This window comes from Ahaetulla prasina, chromosome 14 (assembly GCF_028640845.1).
Source record: "Ahaetulla prasina isolate Xishuangbanna chromosome 14, ASM2864084v1, whole genome shotgun sequence".
In the NCBI taxonomy this organism is placed as follows: Eukaryota; Metazoa; Chordata; class Lepidosauria; order Squamata; family Colubridae; genus Ahaetulla; species Ahaetulla prasina.
The window spans coordinates 1,798,431-1,819,056 of NC_080552.1; the positions used below are offsets into that span (position 1 = coordinate 1,798,431).

Here is a 20,626-nt window from a genome sequence, read left to right on the forward strand (position 1 = left end):
CTTTCCTTTAGCATGATTTGTGCCTTGTGCATTCAGACCTCTTCTGCAGTTGACATTAAGGTGAGTAGTAACATGAACATGGGCAGGATAAAAAGGGCCCTTAAAAATAGGAAGAGGTCTGTGTTGGGACAGTGAGACTTTGACTCTGTTTCTTTCTCCTTCAACACCTTCCAATCCATCCCTCCTCCTCCTGCTCAGTTTGCCATCAAGCTCCCTGCCTGCAAGTTGCTGTTACAGCCACAGAATTGGGTCTGCCCGCCAGCATCTCATGGCGGGGCAGTTGGAAGCCTGCTTGTACCCGGGTCTTCATGCACTGGGTCATTTTGTGGCTGGCTGCTTGTGTCCTTGGGTAGAAGACTGGGAAGGGGTGCCAGAATGACACGGGCCCATGTCTGAACTGCATGCACTGTAGCCTTTGCTCAGACAAGGGTAACACTAAGTTTGCTTGCTGCTCCCTCAGCCCTAGCTTGCTTTTATCAGTTGCCTGCCTGGTTTGCTTCAGTCATTTGTATTTTTGCTGAGACAGACTAGAAATGAAATACAGAAATCATTTCTCCTCACCCCAACCTTTTCCCTCAAGGTTTCTCTGCAGGTGTTGGATGCTGTGGTGTGTTACAATTGTCTGCCTTCTGAAATCCTCCCGATGTTCATCATCACTTTGTGCTGGACCATCAATGTGAAGGAGCTCTGTGAGCCCTGCTGGAAGGTGAGGCGTTTCTCCCAGGCTCAGCAGGAAGCAGCAGGAGAAAAATGCAGTAGCAGCAGCAGCAGCATGGGTTTTTTTTGTGGGGGGAGGGGAGCTTAAGGAACCTACAGCTGGGTTCACCTATCAACCAGGCCAGAATCTGTTTGGTGTTGTGGGCTTATTTAATGTATGTAAGCCCTGGTATACCCGTCTGGTTCATGTCATATACTAAGCCATAATGTGCTTTATTTATACTTGGTGCTATTTTTATAAGTAGATTGAGTTGAATAAGGCAAATTCAATCCCAGACAGCAAATTCAGTCATGTGAATGTGTGAACCAAGTAATATTTTGATCTGGTAATGTTCTTATCTCCAGGCAAACATGCCCTGATCCTTCTATTCTCCAGAGAAAGTTGCTTGAGATCTAGGAAGGGAGCAGATATTTCCTAGGGCCACATGGAAGAAGGGGGAGGGATTTCAAGCAGCCTCCTTTTTGGCTTGATGCCCTATTAGAGCCTCCATACAAAATATTTGGGATAAGGCAGAGTAGACCTGAACAGTTGGATCTCTTGTCTGCCCTTTTTGGAGCTGTCAGGTTGGCAGGTAGAAGGCCTGAAGAGCTGGCTTTTACTCAGAATTCTTCCAGCACCCCTCCTCCCAAGGTTTCCCCCCCAAGTTTTTGGCTTTGCCACTTACATATCAAGGTCAGCCCTTTACTGGCTGCTTTACATTAGAAAAACATATGAAATTCAACTCACCTATCTGTGCTTTAAAGAGCAGGAATTTTGCATTGAAAATGTTTGGGTGACATTTTAGAAGACAGTATGCCAAATTATCTACCATTCAGCACAGAATTGATATAAATGTTATACAGTTTCATTAAATTTCTGTTGGAGAATTTGTCATCAGGCTTGGTGCTCCCTTCATTTCTTTGTTGCGAAATGTATAGTACTTTCTGTGTGGAATTCTTGGGATTCTGTACACTTAACAGAGAGCCCTTATTTGTCCTTCAGCTCATGCGGAATCTGTTGGGAACTCACCTGGGTCATAGTGCCATTTATAACATGTGTCGGATCATGGAGGATAGGTATGTGGCTGCATGTCTTTCTCAGGGATGGGAGCAAGCCTTGGTTGTGGCACATTGAAAGACCACCTTGGAAGCGCAGAGAGATGGTTGGGCGCCACAAAAAATGAAATGCTGTTTCATCTTGACGTAGGAAATGTACAAAATCTGGGACCTGTTGTTCATGTGCAGACTTTAGGGGGGAAGATTAGGCATCCTTGCCACTGTTCTCTGTTTTCAGGACCTACATGGCAGATGCTGTCCTCCTGAGAGGAGCTGTCTTCTTTGTGGGGATGGCCTTGTGGGGTGCACACAGACTGCAGTCTCTCAAAAATTCACCAACATCCGTGCTGCCCTCTTTCTTGAAGGTAAACACGAAACCCTGAAAAGGGTTTGAATCTGGATGGCGTAGAGTTGCCTCCCCAGACTTGGGTCCTCCAGATGTATTAGATTGTATTCCGAATAATTCCAAGTGCAGCACAACCATAAGCCACAGCCTTCATGGCAGTTGGCCCAACTTTTCCCAAAGTTCCCCGCTTGCAAAGGCTGCCATGGGTTCTTGATAGCTAGACAAGTGACATTCCGGCAAAGTGCACTGAACAGTCACTGCTGGTTGAGGATTAGTTGCCTTGCCTACCTGCAGATCAGCAACTAGGATACAATTTGGGTAAGGGGAATCTTTTACAGATCCCTGAGCTCCTTGGAGGAAGGGTGGGTAACAAGCAAATGAATGCTGGAGAAGTGGAACTGGGGAAGGAGTTGTGTCAGAGATAACTAAATACAAGGTTCTCTTCTTAGTGTCTTCAGAGTTGCTTACATCCCAGATATGGAGCCTCATAAGAGCTGTGAGCGAGCAGGAGCCCGAGGAAGCTATAAGCACCTGGATTCCTCTCTTGGTTGCAACTTTTCACAAACATCCAGTTCTACTCAGAGCAGCTGCTGGCTTGGAGTCCTCCAACACTAGCATTTGTTTACTACTTAGATTTATTATTAATTTTACTATAAAATATATTTTAGAACAAGGTGTCAAACTCTGTTTCATTGAGGGCCGCATCAGGTTGTGTTTGACCTCGGGGTGGGTGGGGTGGGCACGACCACCGTGGGTGTGGCCAGCTCGACGTCACTTGTTTCGGGAGCGCCTTTGGTGACCCAAGTGCCAGCGAAAACAGGCTCCCGAGCTCTGTTTTTGGCTGCAATGGTCTCCTGCAACCCTCTGCCAATGAAAACGGCCCTCCCAAGCTCTGTTTTCTCTGGCAGAAGCACTACGGGTTGGTCCTTCATTGTTTCTAGTGCTGCCCTACAGGCCAGTCTAAGCACTCCGCAGGCTGGATTTGGCCCCTGGATCTTGAGTTAGACACCCCTATTTTAGAACAGAAGTTTAAAATGAAAAATATTTCTTAATTTTACTTTAAAATATGTATACCACTTTCTTCCCAGACTTTAGATGATTTATGGCCAACAAAAATGATGCAGCTTTTGGATTTAAATAATTCTGATGAAAGCAGCTACATAATAATAGAAAGTAAAAATGGCACATGTATAAAAATCCCTAAGTAGAGTCAGCCTTTTGTGCTCTGTCTTCCCCCTAAGCTCAGGAGAAGAGTACCACCACCACTGTCTTCCTAAAATTCAAGAGGGAAGGCGCCATTCTGGGGAGGGTTCAGGCGCTGCTTCTGCTCACCAGCTCTTCCCTTGACTGTGACTTTTCCTTCTAGGCCATGTCAGCCCCCAATGCCATCGTGTCTTACGAAATCGTTCTCTCCATAACAAGGCTGATCAAGAAGTATGGCAAGGACCTCCAGGCAGTCACCTGGGACGTCCTTTTGGAGATCATGCAGCGGCTGGTTGAGCAGCTGCAGGTTGGTGCTCTGCCTGTTTTAGATGCCCTCCTGGTGGAGGAGATTTTGCTGTACAGCTCACCAGATTGTGAACTTCTGGTGTGTGTGGATTGAAGGTTGTTCTTACAACCACCTGTATTTGTGCATTCTGTTGCTTTTCTCCTTTTCTTTGAGGGGCTCTTTCTCCTCAAGATTGGTCAAAACTAAGCCCAGAAATTTAGATGCCACCTCTGCCCTTTCGCTGGCATGGGTAATGCCAAACAGTTTTATGATGTGCAATATGGGTGTGGATGAAAAGGAAAAGCTGTGGTGTTTGGAATCTGGGGCAAACCGAGCATTCCAGAAGTTCTTCCTGGCCATTTTGGTCCAGCCACAATTTGGCAGAAGGGGCACTGGGAGCTTTCAGTTCTGAGTTTCAGAACACACAAAATCCCAGAAGCAGACGGGCCTGCCTGCTTGCCTGCCCCCTTGATCTTTCCAGGGCCCCCTTTCCTTTTCTCTTGCCCCCACCCCCACCCCAGCCACCACTGATGAGTGTGGCATCTTACCAGCTCTTATTTCTTCCTCCACCAATTTTTCTTGCCCAGAATAGCCACACATCACTGTCTACTTGAAATACCTGTATCTCACTTCATGCATGGAGCTAAACAGCCAAAATGCATGGGACCAAACCGGCTATTCAGGGGACCAAATAGGCTATTCAGGGGACCAAATCTGTAATGCACAAATAAGTGACATATTTAAACTAGGGCATGTGGAATGTGGTTATACTTTCCTTGAGGAAATCATGACTTGTGAGTAACCCTGAACCCTATTTGCTGTCTAGATTTGGAATAGTTAATCCACAGAATAAGACTAGAAACTCAGATTAATAATATTTATTGGCAGGAAGGTAAAAAGTTGCAACACAAGGATTCCGGAGACTGTCCTTATTCTCAAATGCAACTGCCCTTGTCTGTTTCCTGCTTTCCGGCTGGAAGTTTGCTTCTTTCTTGAAGGTCCAGCAGTCTGCGCCTGTTCCTGCATCTGTAACTCTGGCAGAAATAGAGGCTCTTGATTAAATAATTGCTAGGGGGAAATTAGCTGAGTCACAAGTCTTAACTGGGTTATGAACTGCAGCTAGGAAGAAGGTGCATTTTCCTCCCATTCTTAGGCACCAGGATTAATGAAAGCAGCTCTGCTAGACAGTGTGTTGAAATAAGATGTTTTTTTCCTTCTGCCTTCTAGACTTTGGAAAGCCAGGAGCTGAAATCGATTGTCCACGATTTGTTGACTACAGTTGAGGAGCTGTGTGACCAGAACGACTTCCATGGCTCCAAAGAGAGATACTTTGAACTTGTGGAGCGATGTGCTGACCAAAGGCCTGTAAGGCTTTGGGTGGGAAATGTTCCCCTCAAGCAATCCCTTCTAGTCATTTTATTTGGCCCAAAAGGGCTCCTTCACACCGTTGCTTAGTTAATGCACTTATAGATGGTCTTCCAGGCCCCCTGAGTAGTAAAAGCCAGCTGAGAAGTCTTAGATGGCATTAGCATGTGTTGTTTGCGACAGTCCTGTAGAAAAGAATGGTCAGGTAGTCCCCATCTTACAATCATTTGTTTTGTGACTGTTCAAAGTTAACAAAGGTACTTTTGACCATTTTTGACACTTATGACCGTTGTAGTCTCCCCATGGTCATGTGACCAAAATTTGTACACGTGGCAATTGGTTCAATTTGTGATGGTTGCAGTATCCTCGAGTCATATGATCACTTTTTGTGACCTCCTGACATGCAAAGTCAATGGAGAAGCTGTGTTACTAATTTAGCAACTTTTTTTCTCACCCAACCTAGAATCCCAGTTAATAAGGCTTTTAATAGTTCACTGGTTCTGGAATGGTTTTCATTTTTAATCTTGTAATGTAATGTAAAATAAAACAAAAATCACTTCACAAATGTCTTGCTTAGCAATATAAATGTTGGCCTCAATTATGGTCATAAATTGAGGACTAGAGTACATCCTCTTTGAATTCTATGTCTATGGAGTTCTATGAAGTTTTTTTGAGTTCCATGGTTTTATGTGTCAGGACATACTACAAATCATCTGGTCCTCAGCAGTTCTTTAAAATAGGTAAATGCAACCTCAGATGAAGAACAACACATGGCATTTTATACCATGTCATCATTTATTTTACAAAAAGAAAGTGGAGAAGCTTTGTGTGAAAACTTAAGTACACCCTGACTGCTTCCATAGGCATGAGGAGGCTAAGTAGCAGCTAGGAGCTGCTAATCAACTGAGCATCAGCAATTGTGACAACCTCTAGAAAAGCCAAAGTTTTAGGAGTTTGCTGGTCCCCAGCATTGAGGTGTGTGTTCACACAATGCCAAAGAAGAAGGATACCAGAAATGATTTCCAGCAAATCCCGAGGTCAAGCTGTGCTCAGAGGAAAAAATGTGTGAAATTGTTGTTCACATGAGGTTGTATTTACCTACTTTCAAGAACTGCTAAAGACCAGATTATTTTTACTCTCTCTGATACATGAAACCATAGAACTCAAAGAGGGTATACTTTTCTTTTTCACATGTGCGATTTGTTTCAATTATGGCTTCTTTAACAGAGAAAAAGAAGGAAATTCTGCTTCCTCAGATAAATTTCCTCCTCCTTTTCCCAGTATCACATTTGAGAAATTCTAGTCCAATCCCTGCTCACACAGGAAACCCTATACCGTTTCAGACAAATGGTTGCCCAATCTCTTAAAAACTTCCAGTGTTGGAGCATTCACAACTTCTGGAGGCAAGTTGTTCCACTGCTTAATTGTTCTCACTGTTAGGACGTTTCTCCTTAATTCCAGGTTGCTTCTTTCCTTGATTAGTTTCCATCCATGATTTCTTGTCCTGCTCTCTGGTGCTTTGAAGAATAGTTTGACTCCCTCTTTTTCATGGCGACTCCTGAGATATTGGAACACTGCTATCATGTCACCCCAGTCCTTCTTTTCATTAAACTGAATCAATTCCAGCAACCATTCTTCATATGTTTTAGCCTCCAGTCCCCTAATCATCTTTGTTGCGCTTTTCTGCACTTTTTCTAGAATCTCAACATCTTTTTTACATCAGGCGACCAAAACTGGATGCAGCATTCCAAGTGGGGCCTTACCAAGGCTATAAGGCATGGTATTAACACTTCATGTGATCTTGATTCTATCCCTCTGTTAATGCAGCCTAGGACTGTGTTGGCTCTTTTGGCAGCGGCAGCACATGGCTCCACTGATTAAGTGATTGTTCACTAGGAGTCCAAGATCTCTCTCACAGTTACTATTGAGCCAGGTGCCACCTATACTATACTTGTGCATTAGAGTTGTTTTGCCTAAATGTAGAACCTGAATTTTTTCACCATTGAATTACATTTTGTTAGATAGCGCTCAATGTTCAAGTCTGTCAAGATCCTTTTGTATCTTAAGCCTATCTTCTGGAGTGTTGGCTATTCTTGCCAGCTGGGTGTCATCTACAGATTTGATGAGTTCCCCATCTATCCCCTCATCCAGATCATTGATGAAGATGTTTTTTTTAAATTTGAATTTATATCCCTCCCTTCTCCGAAGACTCAGGGCGGCTTACATTGTGTAAGGCAATAGTCTCATCCTATTTGTATATTTATATACAAAGTCAACTTATTGTCCCCCCAACAATCTGGGTCCTCATTTTACCTACCTTATAAAGGATGGAAGGCTGAGTCAACCTTGGGCCTGATGGGACTCGAGCCTGCAGTAATTGTAATTGTAGGCAGCTGTGTGTTAATAACAGGCTGCATTAGCAGCCTGAGCCCCATTGAAGAGTACTGGGTCTAAAACAGGCTTGAGGTATTCCACTGCATATTTCCCTCCATGTAGATGCAGTTCCATTGAGGGCTACATGTTGAGTCTGGTTGGTCAGCCAGTTATGAATCCATCTGGTGGTGATGCTGTCGAACCCACATTTTTCTATCTTACCAATATCATATCTGCCCTTACTTGAATTTCTAATTCATCCTTTGTATTCCTCATACTCTGGGCGTTGGTGTATAGACATTTGAATCCTTTTTGACTGACCCTATGTTTAGTTTCTACATAGCCTGTTTCCTGCCTGAGTTCCCCTACTTCCTTACCACCTGTTTGATTGGTGCACATGGTATGGCACACACTATCAAAAGCTCGATTTTCCTTGACAGCAAGGTCAATATTCTTACCTGCACAAACATCTATTACAAGCAGTAATAACCCTATTAGTTTTAGATTGCTGGGGACAGAAATGTTCTGTATTAATTAACTCTCTGTCCCCATTGATCAAGACTAAATCAGTCCTGATCAATAAAACCCATTGTTTTAAATGTTATTTATTCTCCCAAAACTGGTTTGATGCTTGTGCAGAAGTTTTATGTGCAACTGTGCTTCAGTTAGAAAAAAAACAAAAATTAATGTTTTGTATGAATTAAAAAAGAAAGCTAAGTTACAAACTGCAGGGCAGATAACATGTCCCTCTTTCTAACTACCTCTGGAAGAGACCACCATTTAAGTCACATCTTTTCTAAACCATTACATTGGTTCTGCATGATCCTGATTTATTTATTTTTGCACATATGTGTGTATAAAGTAGTAAGAAACAAAACTTGGTGCTTTTTAAGCCAGAATGTTTGGATCTTATTGGGAAAAGGTAGGTGGCTATTTTTATTTAATTTATCAAATTTAGAAACTGCCCATATTCCTCACACAGTGACTGGCTGGTGTATACATAAAATATTAAAACATAAAAACTGAATATAAAATTATATAAGAAGCAAAAGATAGTTAAAATGAAAATGATTCAGAACTCCAGTATCCCTCCCCCCCCCTCACTGCTGCCTCTCTGTTGTCTTTTGGAAGGAATCTTCAGTTCTGAACCTCATAACCTACCGAGCTCAGTCCATCCACCCTGCGAAGGACGGCTGGATTCAAAATCTCCAGGCACTAATGGACAGGTTCTTCAGGTAGGACCAATAACCGCCACGTGGCTCCACATCATCTCTTTTCTCTCCAGGCTTTGCCAGATGAGGATGTTGAGGGGAGGGTCCCAAGACCTGCTGCAGACCATGTCAGGAAGCAGACATGTCATGTCTAGTGATTGAGCTCACCCAAATGGTTTGCGGCTTCTGAATGCAGCCATTGTGGATTGTGAACTGTTTTATGACTCCAGCCCATGTGATCATACTTTTCTGATGTTTAATACACCTTTAGAATAGAATAGAATAGAATAGAATAGAATAGAATAGAATAGAATTTTATTGGCCAAGTGTGATTAGACACACAAGGAATTTGTCTTGGTGCATATGCTCTCAGTGTACATAAAAGAAAAGATACCTTCATCAAGGTACAACATTTACAACACAAATGATGGTCAATATATCAATATAAATTATAAGGATTACCAGTAACAAAGTTACAGTCATACAGTCATAAGTGGAAAGAGATTGGTGATGGGAACTATGAGAAGATTAATAGTAATTCAGTTTTAGTAAATAGTTTGACAATGTTGAGGGAATTATTTGTTTAGCAGAGTGATGGTGTTTGGGAAAAAACTGTTCTTGTGTCTAGTAGTTCTGATGTGCACTGCTCTGTAGCGTCGTTTTGAGGGTAGGAGTTGAAACAGTTTATGTCCTGGATGTTTTCTGGCAAAAAGTGGTAAAAAATGCCCATTGAGGAAACTGGATTTTCTTAATGACCACATTGTTTGCTTAATGACTACAGTGATTTGCTTAATGACCGCTGTAAAAATTGCTATAAAACCGGGTCGAAACCAAGATGGCGGCAACAGAGGAAGCATAGTTACATCGCAGGGAGTTAAAAGAAGAGAAAAGTTGCTATTAAAGTAAGATAAATGATAGGAGGAGAGCTGGAAAGGCAAAGATAAATCATAGAATAAATCATAGAGAAAGAAAAATAAGACTGGAGAAATAGGAGAAAAACGATCCACAGTGAACTTGGCCTGCTGAGAGAAGCCCAGCTGCACCCAAGAGGCCTCCCCAAGAGCATGGAAGCCCATTGAAGCGAGGAGCACAGAGAGGCAAAATACACCGGGGGAGAACAATGAGGCGAGCCGGTGAGCGAGTGGGGCCCAGCTGTGGAGCAGTGTGAAAAACCATCCATGGGGCGGAGAGGCGAGCCAACTGACCGGCAGAGAAAGAAAAGGTGAGCCAGTGAGTGAGAGAGAGAGAGAGAGAGAGAGAGAGGAGCAGGGAGGAGGACCGACTGTGGAGAGGAGACGAGGCGAGCTTGCTGTGGGCCATCCAGGCATACCTGTTGCTGTGAGAAGCACCGCAATTGGGAGCCATGTGGCAGCACAATGAAGCAGACCCTGAGAGGAGCGTGGAGAGCATTGGTGCAACCGGAGGCTGCTGGTGTTGGTGGAGCATTTCAGCACAGCGGATCAGCGAATTGGTGACTGAGAGCAGCAACAAAACAGCGTGGAGACCAACAGGCAGGGGTTGGTGGGTGGGAGGGACTGAGAAAAGCAGGGAGAGCTGAATACCTGATAGTGGCAGGAGAAAAGCAAGCAGGAAGAGAGGATAGAAAGACAACACAGGACACAAGGCAAAGGAAAATCAAAGGCAAGTAGACAATAGCAAGTACAGAACATATAAAGGCAGAGAAGTAAGAGATAAGTAAAGCCCACAAGAAAGCAGGGAGGGAAAGGATCACAATAAGGAAGGGACAATCAAAGAACATTCAAGTACAGGCTAAGAACAAACCTCACACTTAAGCCCACTCAACACGGAGAAAAAAACCTTAAATTGGACAATCTAAATGATCCTTAAAATTTTAAACTAGACAATTTGAACTGTAGAACTTTAAATCCATAAACTAGGTACTCTTTAAATGTTAGAACCTTAAACTTTAGCTAGACTTGAGTCCCCCAAATTTTAAATGATCTGTTAGAACCTCTGTATCCCAAATTGGACATTTTTCCCTTTTAAAAATCTGTGGTAAAACCCTCTACACTTTCACTCTCAATTTTTTGTAAACCCACTCATGGAAGAAGAAACTGATACTACTGTGATCTGCAGAACATGTTCCATGTATATACTTATGCCCATAGAATACCCAAACTACATATATACCAAATGTAAATTAATCAAGTTACTAGAAGGAAAAGTGAAGGGTCTAGAGGAAACTAACCACTCTGAAACTCTTCGATCTACAAAATGAGAAACCCCAAACCTTGCAAAAAGATTATGGCCAAACTGAACATAATAATGACCAAACAACTTCTAAAAGATTTGACCCCTTAGAGGAAAAAGACAGATGGAAACATGTCACTCTTAGAAAAAAACACAAACCTAATACAAAACCCCTGTCCAAACCAACTCACTCTGAAGCAGCCCCACTGGTGCTAAGCAGTCGATAACCTGGACTCTCACTAGAAGAAAACATGCAGACACATAGAGAAGAACCACCATCAAATGTCTCCAAAAAAGTAGCGCCACCAAATGTGATAGAAAAACACCACAAACCATCGTAGGAAAAAAAAGGGCGAGTGTTGGTGATAGGAGATTCAGTTCTCAAGGGAACAGAACCTGCCATCTGTAGACAGAGAGATTTGTTGTCTCCCTGGAGCTAAAGTCAAAGATGTGGCTGAGAACCTAACCAAAATAATAAAACCAATAGATTACTACCCCTTTCTACTACTACTGCATGTTGGGACGAATGACACAAAAAAGGACTTGAAAACAATATTGAATGATTATGAGCAGCTAGGCAAGAAAGTCAAGGACTTAGGTGTAGAAGTAGTTTTTTCATCAGTACTGCCAACGAAAGGACAATATCTGGCAAGAGAACAAAGAATTCTAGATGTGAACCACTGGCTAAAGGGTTGGTGTTGCCAAAAAATTTTGGATTCCTGGACCATGGTCAGTACTACCTCCAAGATGGGCTTTTGTCAAGGGATGGGTTGCACCTCACAAAGACTGGGAAGAATGTTTTCGGAAAACAACTGGCTCAATTTATCAGGAGAGCTTTAAACTAAAATTGAGGGGGGGGGAGGGGGACCAGTCTTTAGGATTTCCAGGATGTAATTCCAAACAAAAACCCCTAGAAAGCAAGGCAAATAACGAAATAAAGTGGGATGGGAAGGAAGACAAATTCCAAACAGGAGACATAGGAAGCATACCGAGAATCAGGCATAAAGACCTCAAGTGCCTATATATAAATGCACAAAGTCTAGGGAACAAACAGGGTGAACTTGAATTATTAATACACAAAGGTAGATATGACATAGTAGGAATAACAGAAACTTGGTGGGATGAAACCCACGACTGGAACATACTGATAGAAGGATACAAATTTCAAAAAAACCAGACCCCATAAAAGAGGAGGTGAAGTTGCACTGTATGTAAAGAACCACCATATTGCTATAGAATTGCATGAAACCAAAGACAAAAACCTAGAATGCGTATGGGTCAACATAAAAGAAAAAAAAAAGAATGACATGTCAATAGTTGTATAGTATAGGCCACCCAATCAAGAAGAAAAAATAGATATTCTTTTTGCCAACCAACTAACAAACATGTAGGAAACACACTACAATAGTAATGGGGGTCTTCAATTACCCCGATATCAATTGGAAAACTAATTCTGCACCAAGTGAAAAATCAAATAGGTTCCTAACCAACCTAGCTGACAACTTTGTTGTCCAAAAGATAGAGGAGGGAACTAGAGGGAGAGCTATACTGGACTTAATACGTACAAACAGAAAAGAAGTGATAGAGGGAGTTGATTCTTTGCATCGGTCTTCATGCAAAAAGAAACTATAGCCCAACCTACCACAAACAACTGTAAAAAAGAGACTGGAAATAAAAGTTAAAATAAGCAAAAAAATAGTAAGAGAACACCTGTCTGATCTTGATGAATACAAAGCTGATATGGTTCCCATCTTCAAAAAAAAACAAAAACCAGACCCAAGAAACTACAGACCAATCAGCCTAACATCAATACCCGGGAAGATTCTGGAAAATGTAATAAAAAAACAGATCTGCCAATACCTAGAAATGAGTAAAATTACTTTAGCAGTCAGCACGGGTTTGTTAAAAACAGATCATGCCAAACCAATCTTATCTCATTCTTCAACATAATGATTAAATTAGCAGACCAGCGAAATACTGTGGACATAATATACTTAGACTTCAGCAAGCCATTTGACAAAATAGACCACAACCTACTTCATCGTAAGCTAGAAAAAAGTGGGCTAGATAGCTTCATCATCAGATGGATTCTGAAGTGGCTGATAAACTGTACTCAACAAATAGTCCTTAATGGGTCTAAGTCTACATGGAGAGAAGTAAGCTGTGGGGTGCCACAAAGTTCCATTTTAGGCATAATACTCTTCAATATCTTCATAAACGATTTAGATGAGGGAATAGAAGGGGAATTCATCAAATTTGCAGATGATACTAAGCTGGCAGGAATAGCTAACATCCTAGAAGATGGATCTTTACCAACTTGAACACTGGGTTATCTAACAAAATGAAATTCAATGTAGAGAAAAGTAAAGTCTTACACCTAGGTAAAAAAAACCAAAAGCACACATATAAACTTGGGGAAACCAGGCTTAATAGCAGTAACTGTGAGAGGGATCTTGGAGTTTTAGTGGACAACCAGCTAAATATGAGCCAGCAGTGTGCAGCGGTAGCTAAAAAAGCCAACACAATCCTAAATTGCATTAACAGAGGGATACAATCAAGATCAAGTGAGGTACTAATACCACTTGATAAAGCCCTAGTAAGACCACACCTAGAGTACTGCATCCAGTTTTGGTCACCACACTATAAAAAAGATGTTGAGACTCTAGAAAAAGTGCAGAGGAGAACAACCAGGATGATTAGGGGACTGAAGGCTAAAACATATGAAGAACAGTTACATGAAATAATAAACAAAGGCAGCGTAGGTACTTGGAAGAAGAAATTCAAAGGAAGCAACAGTTATTAATTCAAAACCCACAAGATCACAAACTTAAAGAGGCTATAAAAATATTACAGAGTCAATTTAATATGTTAATGGCAGACCAGGTGGCAACAAATATACAATATGCTAAACATAATACCTTTTGTAATGCAAATAAACCTGGGAGATGGTTGGCATATAACTTAAGGAAAAAACAGAAAGCACGTGTCATACAAAAAATAGAATATAAAGGCAAAGAGATATATCAACAGGATAAAATTAAAAAGGCATTCTCAGAATTTTATACTGCTTTATATGCAAAAGACAAAATATTGAATAGGGACATTTATGATTATTTGAAAGATTATAAGGTTAATATTCTAACATTAGAACAGAGGAGGAGCTGAATCGGCCGATAGCTACTGGAGAAATAGTGGAGCAATTAAACAATTAAAATGGGAAAACCCTGGTACAGATGGTCTTACAGCAAGTTATTATAAAAAATACAGGATGAAATATTAGGCCCACTTAAAGAATTATTTAATCAGATACAACTAGGGTGGGAATACCCCGTCATGGAAAACATCTTTTATTTCACTGATACCAAAGAGGAGCAAGATTGCTCTAAACCCGGTAACTACAGGCCGATTTCACTTTTAAATAATGATTATAAGATTTTTGTAAAAATAATAGCAAATAGATTAATGTTAGTTTTACAACAAAGAATTCATACTGATCAATCTGGTTTTATAAAAGGGAGGCAGATGAGGAATAATGTTAGACAGATTATTAATATATTGGAATATTTGGAAAAGAAGAATACTTCAGCAGCACTTATTTTTTTGGATGCAGAGAAAGCTTTTGATCGATTGCATTGGGATTTTTTATTTAAATTAATAGAGAAAATGCAATTTGGAGATTGTTTTGTTAGAATAATTAAAGCGATTTATGGAGAGCAAACAGCTCAGATTATAATAAATGGTAGTTTGACAGAAGTTATTAAGATTGCGAAAGGAACGAGACAGGGATGTCCCTTATCACCATTATTGTTTGTTTTGACTCTGGAACCATTATTAGATAAAATACGAGAATTAACGAAAATAGAGGGAATTAAGATTAGACAATATGAGTACAAAGTTAGAGCTTTTGCAGATGATGATGTGGTTACCTTAACAAATCCTATAAATTCAAGTAGATTTTTGTTGGAAGTAATTGATAAATATGGAAAGGTATCAGGATTTAAAATAAATCAGAATAAAACAAAAGTGATAATTAAAAATATGTCTATACAACAGAAACAAAAACTAGAGGAAATGACAGGATTTGAGGTGGTAAAAAAGGTTAAATACTTAGGGGTTTATATTAGCTCATCGAACAAGAAACTTTATAAGAATAATTATGACTTGCTATGGCAAAAAGTTCAGAATGATATGAGTGTCTGGAAAAAATTGCAGTTGTCGCTATTGGGAAGGATTGCGGCTATTAAAATGAATGTGTTACCTAGATTTTTGTTTCTGTTCCAGATGATACCAATAATTAAAAAGGATAAAAATTTGGAAGATTGGCAGATTGGGATTAATAAATTTATATGGCAGGGTAAAAAGGCGAGGGTTAAAATGAAAATAATAAAGAACAGCTACATGAACTGGGCATGGCTAGTCTAGTGAAGGGAAGGACCAAGGGAGACATATGATGGCCATCTTCCAATACTTGAGAGGCTGCCACAAAGAGGAATGGGTCAAGCTATTTTAGAAAGCACCTGAAGGCCAGACAAGGAATAATGGATGGAAACTGACCAAGGAGAGCTTCAACCTAGAAATGAGGAGGAACTTTCTGACAGTGAGAACAATCAACCAATGGAACAGAAGTTGCCTTCAGAAGTTGTGGGAGCTTCATCACGTGAGACTTTCAACAAAAGATTGGACTGCTATTTGTCAGAAATGGTGTAGGGTCTCCTGCTTGACTAGATGACCTATTAGGTCCCTTCCAACTTTGTTAATCTGTTAAAAATGATTGCTTCTATTAACTGGGTCCATCTCATAAGTGCAATAACTTACGATGGAAAAACTACATGTACTATATATTGATGCATACTTTTATTAGTGGCAGTATTTCTGTAATTACATTGTTTTAAATTAATTGTTATAATTAGGATAACAAATAATTGGAACGTGTCCTATTAGCCCAGAAGCGCATTACCACTGAATAAACCAAAGACTGGTTTAGCCTAAAGGATCAGATGAGTTCCAGAGTTAGCTTATAGTTTAACAAGATGAGCAATGCTGGCCACCATAAGATTTTGAGCTGCAAGGGTAGATTTGGTCTCTTTTTTGAAAAGCAACTTTATTTCCCCACGTTTTCTGCTTAGAAATGAAAGCCGGAGTGCTGTTCGCATAAAGGTTTTGCATGTCCTGTCTTTCGTGCTGAGTGTCAACAGGCAGCTTTATGAGGTGAGTCTCCCTCTTATTCTATTCTGATTGTACAGAGAAGTCGTCAGGCTTTGTGGTTAATGGCCCAGAGGAGAGAGGCACAAACCTCTGCAAGGTTTAGCCCTCTGTTCCTGAAACCACCAGAAAATCGGGCTCAAGGAACACATGTCATCCCGTAGAACTTTGGAATGCTGCCCTCAGCAGGCACAGAAAGTTTGAAGGCAGTGGAAGCTGCACAGCCTATTTCTTTGTGTAAGTGTCAGTGCTTTTCTGCAGTGAAATGAAACATCTGGAGTTGCTTCTTTGGCTTCCATCAGATGATCCTTGAATCCTTTGGAAACCCTGAATATATGCACTGCTCTCTTTCTTCTACCTATCACTGCTTGCACTTCTTAAATTCTTATTTAAGTTGGTGAATTTATAATGATTACTTATTTATTGATTTTTAGTATGTTACGTGGGATTCAGTAAAAGCAGCAGAACACAATTTTTAAAATCACAAATGGAAACAACGATCAATGAAAACTACTTCAGCATTTAAAAATCATAGAAAGCTGTATTTTTATTGTGTAGTACTCAGAGATCTTGACAATCAGCTGAATTCAAAATCTCAGGAAAAATATTATCAATTGTAAAAGTGCCACAATTGCTGACTAACATTGCTGAAAGATAAAACAATAGTTTATAAATAAAAAAATTAAGGCAGAAGTGATCAAAATTCAGATGCTTGGCAACTGACTCCTATTTGCAGTGTTTTGGGGTCATGCGATCACATTTCTTGATCTTCTGGAGGAGCCAGATTAATTTAACAACTATGCTACTAACTTAATATCTGCATTGATGTACTTAACAACTGTGGCAGGAAAGGTCATAAAATGGGACAAAATTTACTTAACAACAGTCTAGCTTAAAAAACAGAAATTTTGAGTTCAATTGTTGTAAATCAAGAACTACCTGTACAATACAGGGCTGATATCAATCTTGCAAGTCTGAAAATCTTCCCGCTAGGGCAGATCCTTCTCTTAGTTTCTTTTCCTGACCCCTAAGTGACTGGGGAGTTCTGCACCTCATATAATCTGAGTGTTTCCTCGGCAACCTCTCTTCCCCTCGTTCCCCAACCTCTTTGCACATCCCAATACACATTCATGGTTGTGTGTGTTGAAAAGATTCTGGAGGCCGAATGACATATGGCTGCTTGAGGACCTAGAAATTCAAGACTCCTAAACCTGATTGTTTTTCCTGACAGCATAGAAACCTGTCTATCCACCCGCCTTAGTTACAGTTGGAAATTGTCTCTGATTGCAGGAGGAATTGATTAATCTGGTCATCTCCCAGCTGTCTCATGTCCCAGAAGATAAAGACCACCAAGTTCGCAAACTGGCGACCCAGTTGCTGGTGGACTTGGCTGAGGGTTGCAATACCCATCACTTCAGCAGCTTGCTGGATATCATAGAGAAGGTATGGATTCCATGTTTCACCTCCAGTTTCTGTGACCGCAGAGATGAAGCCCCTTCCCAGGAAACAGAGAGGAAATCCTGCTTTGGGTCAGAGAGATTGTTGTTAATTTACTGCTTTTCTGGTGGGGCTGTCCAGTGCGCATTGTAAAATTAAGAGGCTTTGGTAACTGACAGCATTGTGTCGCAACTCTGTTTTGAAGGTGGGCAATGGAATGGAATGCTCCTTCCCCTTCCAGTATGTCTTGTTAACTGAAACAGAGTTCGGATGTACACAAAGCACTGAACTATGATGTTTTCAAGCACAATTGCCATGCAGACAGTCCTCGCTTAACCACAACTGTGACTTACAACTCTGGTATTAAGTAATGTGGTTGTTAGGCAAGACATATCACATGATTGCCCCTCATAGCAATGGCAGTTCTGGCCATGTCTGTTGCCAGTATTAAGTGAATCCCACTCGGTCATCAGGTGAGGACCCACCCTCAGATAAGCCATTCTCAGCTTGGTCCCTCCTGGCCCCAAGCCTTGGTTCTTGCAGGTGGGGTGTGTGTGTCTCCTCTTCACACACACTCCTCATGTCCATCCTCTTGGCCTACCCAGCAGCACTTCTCAGTGGTGGCATCAGCGGCTCTCAGAGCTCTTAGGGGCAATCTCCGCCCCTTGAAGTCCCCATTGTGGGCTGCTGTCTTCAGCAAAGCTGTTTGCTGTCTTCCTGTAAAGGTGGCTTCCCACTCTTTGCTGCCTCCTGCTGACCTGGAAGAAAGAGACCTGCTCTCTTACTCGGCCTCCTTAGAAGATGTGAAGACGGCAGTCGTTGGCTTACTTGTCATTTTCCAGGTAAAGTTCCAGCCCGCCCTTTCTTTTTCCCTTGCAAGGAGAATATTTTAAGATTTCAGTATGGTCCTCGGCCATTCTTTCTGTGCTTCTGTAGTAGAAGAGAACAGTTCCAGTGTGACAAAAACTCTTCCCCTCTGCCTTTTAGACCAAGTTGTACAGCTTGCCTGCCAGCCACGCCATGCGGGTCTATGAGATGCTCGCCCATCACCTTCAGCTCCACTACAAGCACAAGTACAGCCTTCCCATTGCCAGCAGCATCCGCCTGCAGGTGAAAGCTCTTTCAGATCCCTTCCCAGACCCAGAGGTTTGCAGGAGAAGTTGGAGGGAGGAAGCAAAGGGGGAGCGAAATGGTTTGCATGGCCATTGCTGCTGAACTTGTAGACAGTTGTCTTGATTTTACAAGTTCTGAGAAGGCCTTTTCTCACAACAGAGGGGTGCGGCGCCTCTTGCTGAATCCCTAGACTAGGCTAAGTGTGACCCTCTTGCCTGCCTGACTTACTGTGACGGTTTGAACCTGATGGTGACACAAGAGGAATGAGGTTTAACAGCAATGCAGCAAAACATTGACTTTTGCAGGGACGCTGTGCCCATGGGGGTGGGGACAATTTCTTTCTGCTGCCCATCTAATGCTTTCTGGACGTTTTTCAGAAATATTAGCTTGGCTGCGGAGCTCTTTTCATGTAGTCAGACTTGGAATGACTGGAAACGATGCCCTTTTCTTTTCCTTCTTGCTCTTACGTTGGATTGTTCTTTCCATTTTTAGGTATTTGACTTCTTGCTCTCACTCCGTGCTGATGCTCTTCTCCACCGCCTGGGCCTCCCCACCAAAGATGGCCTTGTGAGATTCAGCCCCTACTGCCTCTGCGATGTGGTGTATGTTTCTTTTGGTTGCAGCCTTTCCCTTTCCAGAGCTTGGGGGCAGCGGCTGCTTCTTCTCCCAAATGCTTCTCCTTTGTCCTAGCCTAAAGCTCGCTTGGAATGGTCTGGCAGGAGCTCGGTCTTCTGAATGGAATGGGGAGCTCTGGGCACCAGGCCATGCTGATGGTCTTCTCTTTTGTTGCAGGGAGCCCGAGAAAAAGCTTGCCGGCACTCTGTCCCCTCCCTCGGGAAGTCCAAGCGCCCCCCCTCAGAATGCCCCCATCCGCACAGGCCACCTGTCTTACTCTCTCCTCTTTGGAGTTCTTCTGCAGTGCTTGAAGCAAGTGAGTGAGGGAGGAATCAAAGTGCACAAAAGCCAGTTGATCTGAGTTCTCGGTGTCCAGCCAGGATCGGACTGAAGTCAGAGGCCAGAGTTTCAAGACAGCTTTTGCCAATCGCAGTGGATTTCCCGGTTTTCTAGACACAGGTTGCAATAAATGGCCAGATTGTAGCAAACTTTGGGAGAGTGCTGAAGAGACTGAGTTCTGAACTGGGAAGTTCCCAGTTCAAGCCTCACTTGCACTCTTTGTCATTTGGATGGGGGTGGGGGTGGGGGTGTTAGTATCTTGCAACTGCATTCCCCCAAGGCAGCACCTTTCACATGTCTGGACTCCAGTTTTCAGATCTCTTTGCTGGCCCAAATGTATGCATGGTGGTTTGGAGATTCTGGCAACCATGTTCTCTTAAGGATGTCCAATTAGGCAGGCAAGCTTACGGGATTATTGTTAGTAGGTTTACAGTTTTGTAACTATAAGATGAAGCATTTTGAATGAATGCTGGGATTTTTGCCGATGGTTTCCAACATTCCTGTTTGTTTAAGGAATGCCGTAATACTCATATTTATTTATTTATTTTGAGGGTCGTGTTCTGTCAGCCAATACTGCTTCTGAAATGCTATCAAGAACAAATAATATCATAGCAAATACAGAGTGATTAAATAATGGCTAGAATGCTGAGAATAAATAACTCGATTCATGTAGAAAAAGGATCCTTTCTGGGGCATCAGGACCCTTCCTTGTCTGCTGCTTTCTGGGCTCTTCCTCCATTTCTCGAATTTCTCTCTTCTTCTTCTTCTTCTTCCCTTTTAGGAGACAGATTGGAAGGTGCTGAAACAGGTCCTGAACAAGCTGCCCAAATCCCTGCAGTATAAAGTCCTGTACTTAACTTCCCCTTGCAGTATCGATCAGCTGTCTTCTGCCCTGTGCTCCATGGTAAGGACGGGAATTTGGGCTTGGCTGTTTGGGGCCCAGCTTCTCTCTGCCCTTCCCCAGCACGTTTTCGTGATATGACTACAGCCAGCATGGAATTGGGGGAGGGGGGTATTAGCCTGCAGCTTTGGTCTTGGCTGTCTGTATCCTAGGCTGTAGAGCATGTTTTAGGCTGAGGGCCAGAATCTATGAGGGTGGATCCAACACAAGCAAAAACTATGTTTTAAATCAAATGCAGTTCACTTTGATAATTCTCCATGTAATTGTTTTCC

General features: G+C 42.0%; 1 protein-coding gene across 12 annotated transcripts in view; it reads left to right on the forward strand.

Moving 5' to 3' along the window:
• Positions 1-20,626, forward strand: part of TSC2 (TSC complex subunit 2) — a 55,486-nt gene that overhangs the window by 6,083 nt on the left and 28,777 nt on the right. For 11 of the 12 annotated variants that reach the window (XM_058157398.1, XM_058157399.1, XM_058157389.1 and 8 more), the window contains exons 7-20: positions 12-60; positions 581-706; positions 1,700-1,773; positions 1,991-2,117; positions 3,465-3,608; positions 4,815-4,952; positions 8,457-8,560; positions 15,874-15,955; positions 17,240-17,392; positions 18,112-18,228; positions 18,374-18,496; positions 18,992-19,101; positions 19,292-19,430; positions 20,235-20,357. In XM_058157398.1, the coding sequence (XP_058013381.1) occupies positions 12-60; positions 581-706; positions 1,700-1,773; positions 1,991-2,117; positions 3,465-3,608; positions 4,815-4,952; positions 8,457-8,560; positions 15,874-15,955; positions 17,240-17,392; positions 18,112-18,228; positions 18,374-18,496; positions 18,992-19,101; positions 19,292-19,430; positions 20,235-20,357 (1,609 nt within the window). The remainder of the gene's footprint in view (positions 1-11; positions 61-580; positions 707-1,699; positions 1,774-1,990; positions 2,118-3,464; positions 3,609-4,814; positions 4,953-8,456; positions 8,561-15,873; positions 15,956-17,239; positions 17,393-18,111; positions 18,229-18,373; positions 18,497-18,991; positions 19,102-19,291; positions 19,431-20,234; positions 20,358-20,626) is intronic. The other variant, XM_058157401.1, reaches the window with a different exon arrangement.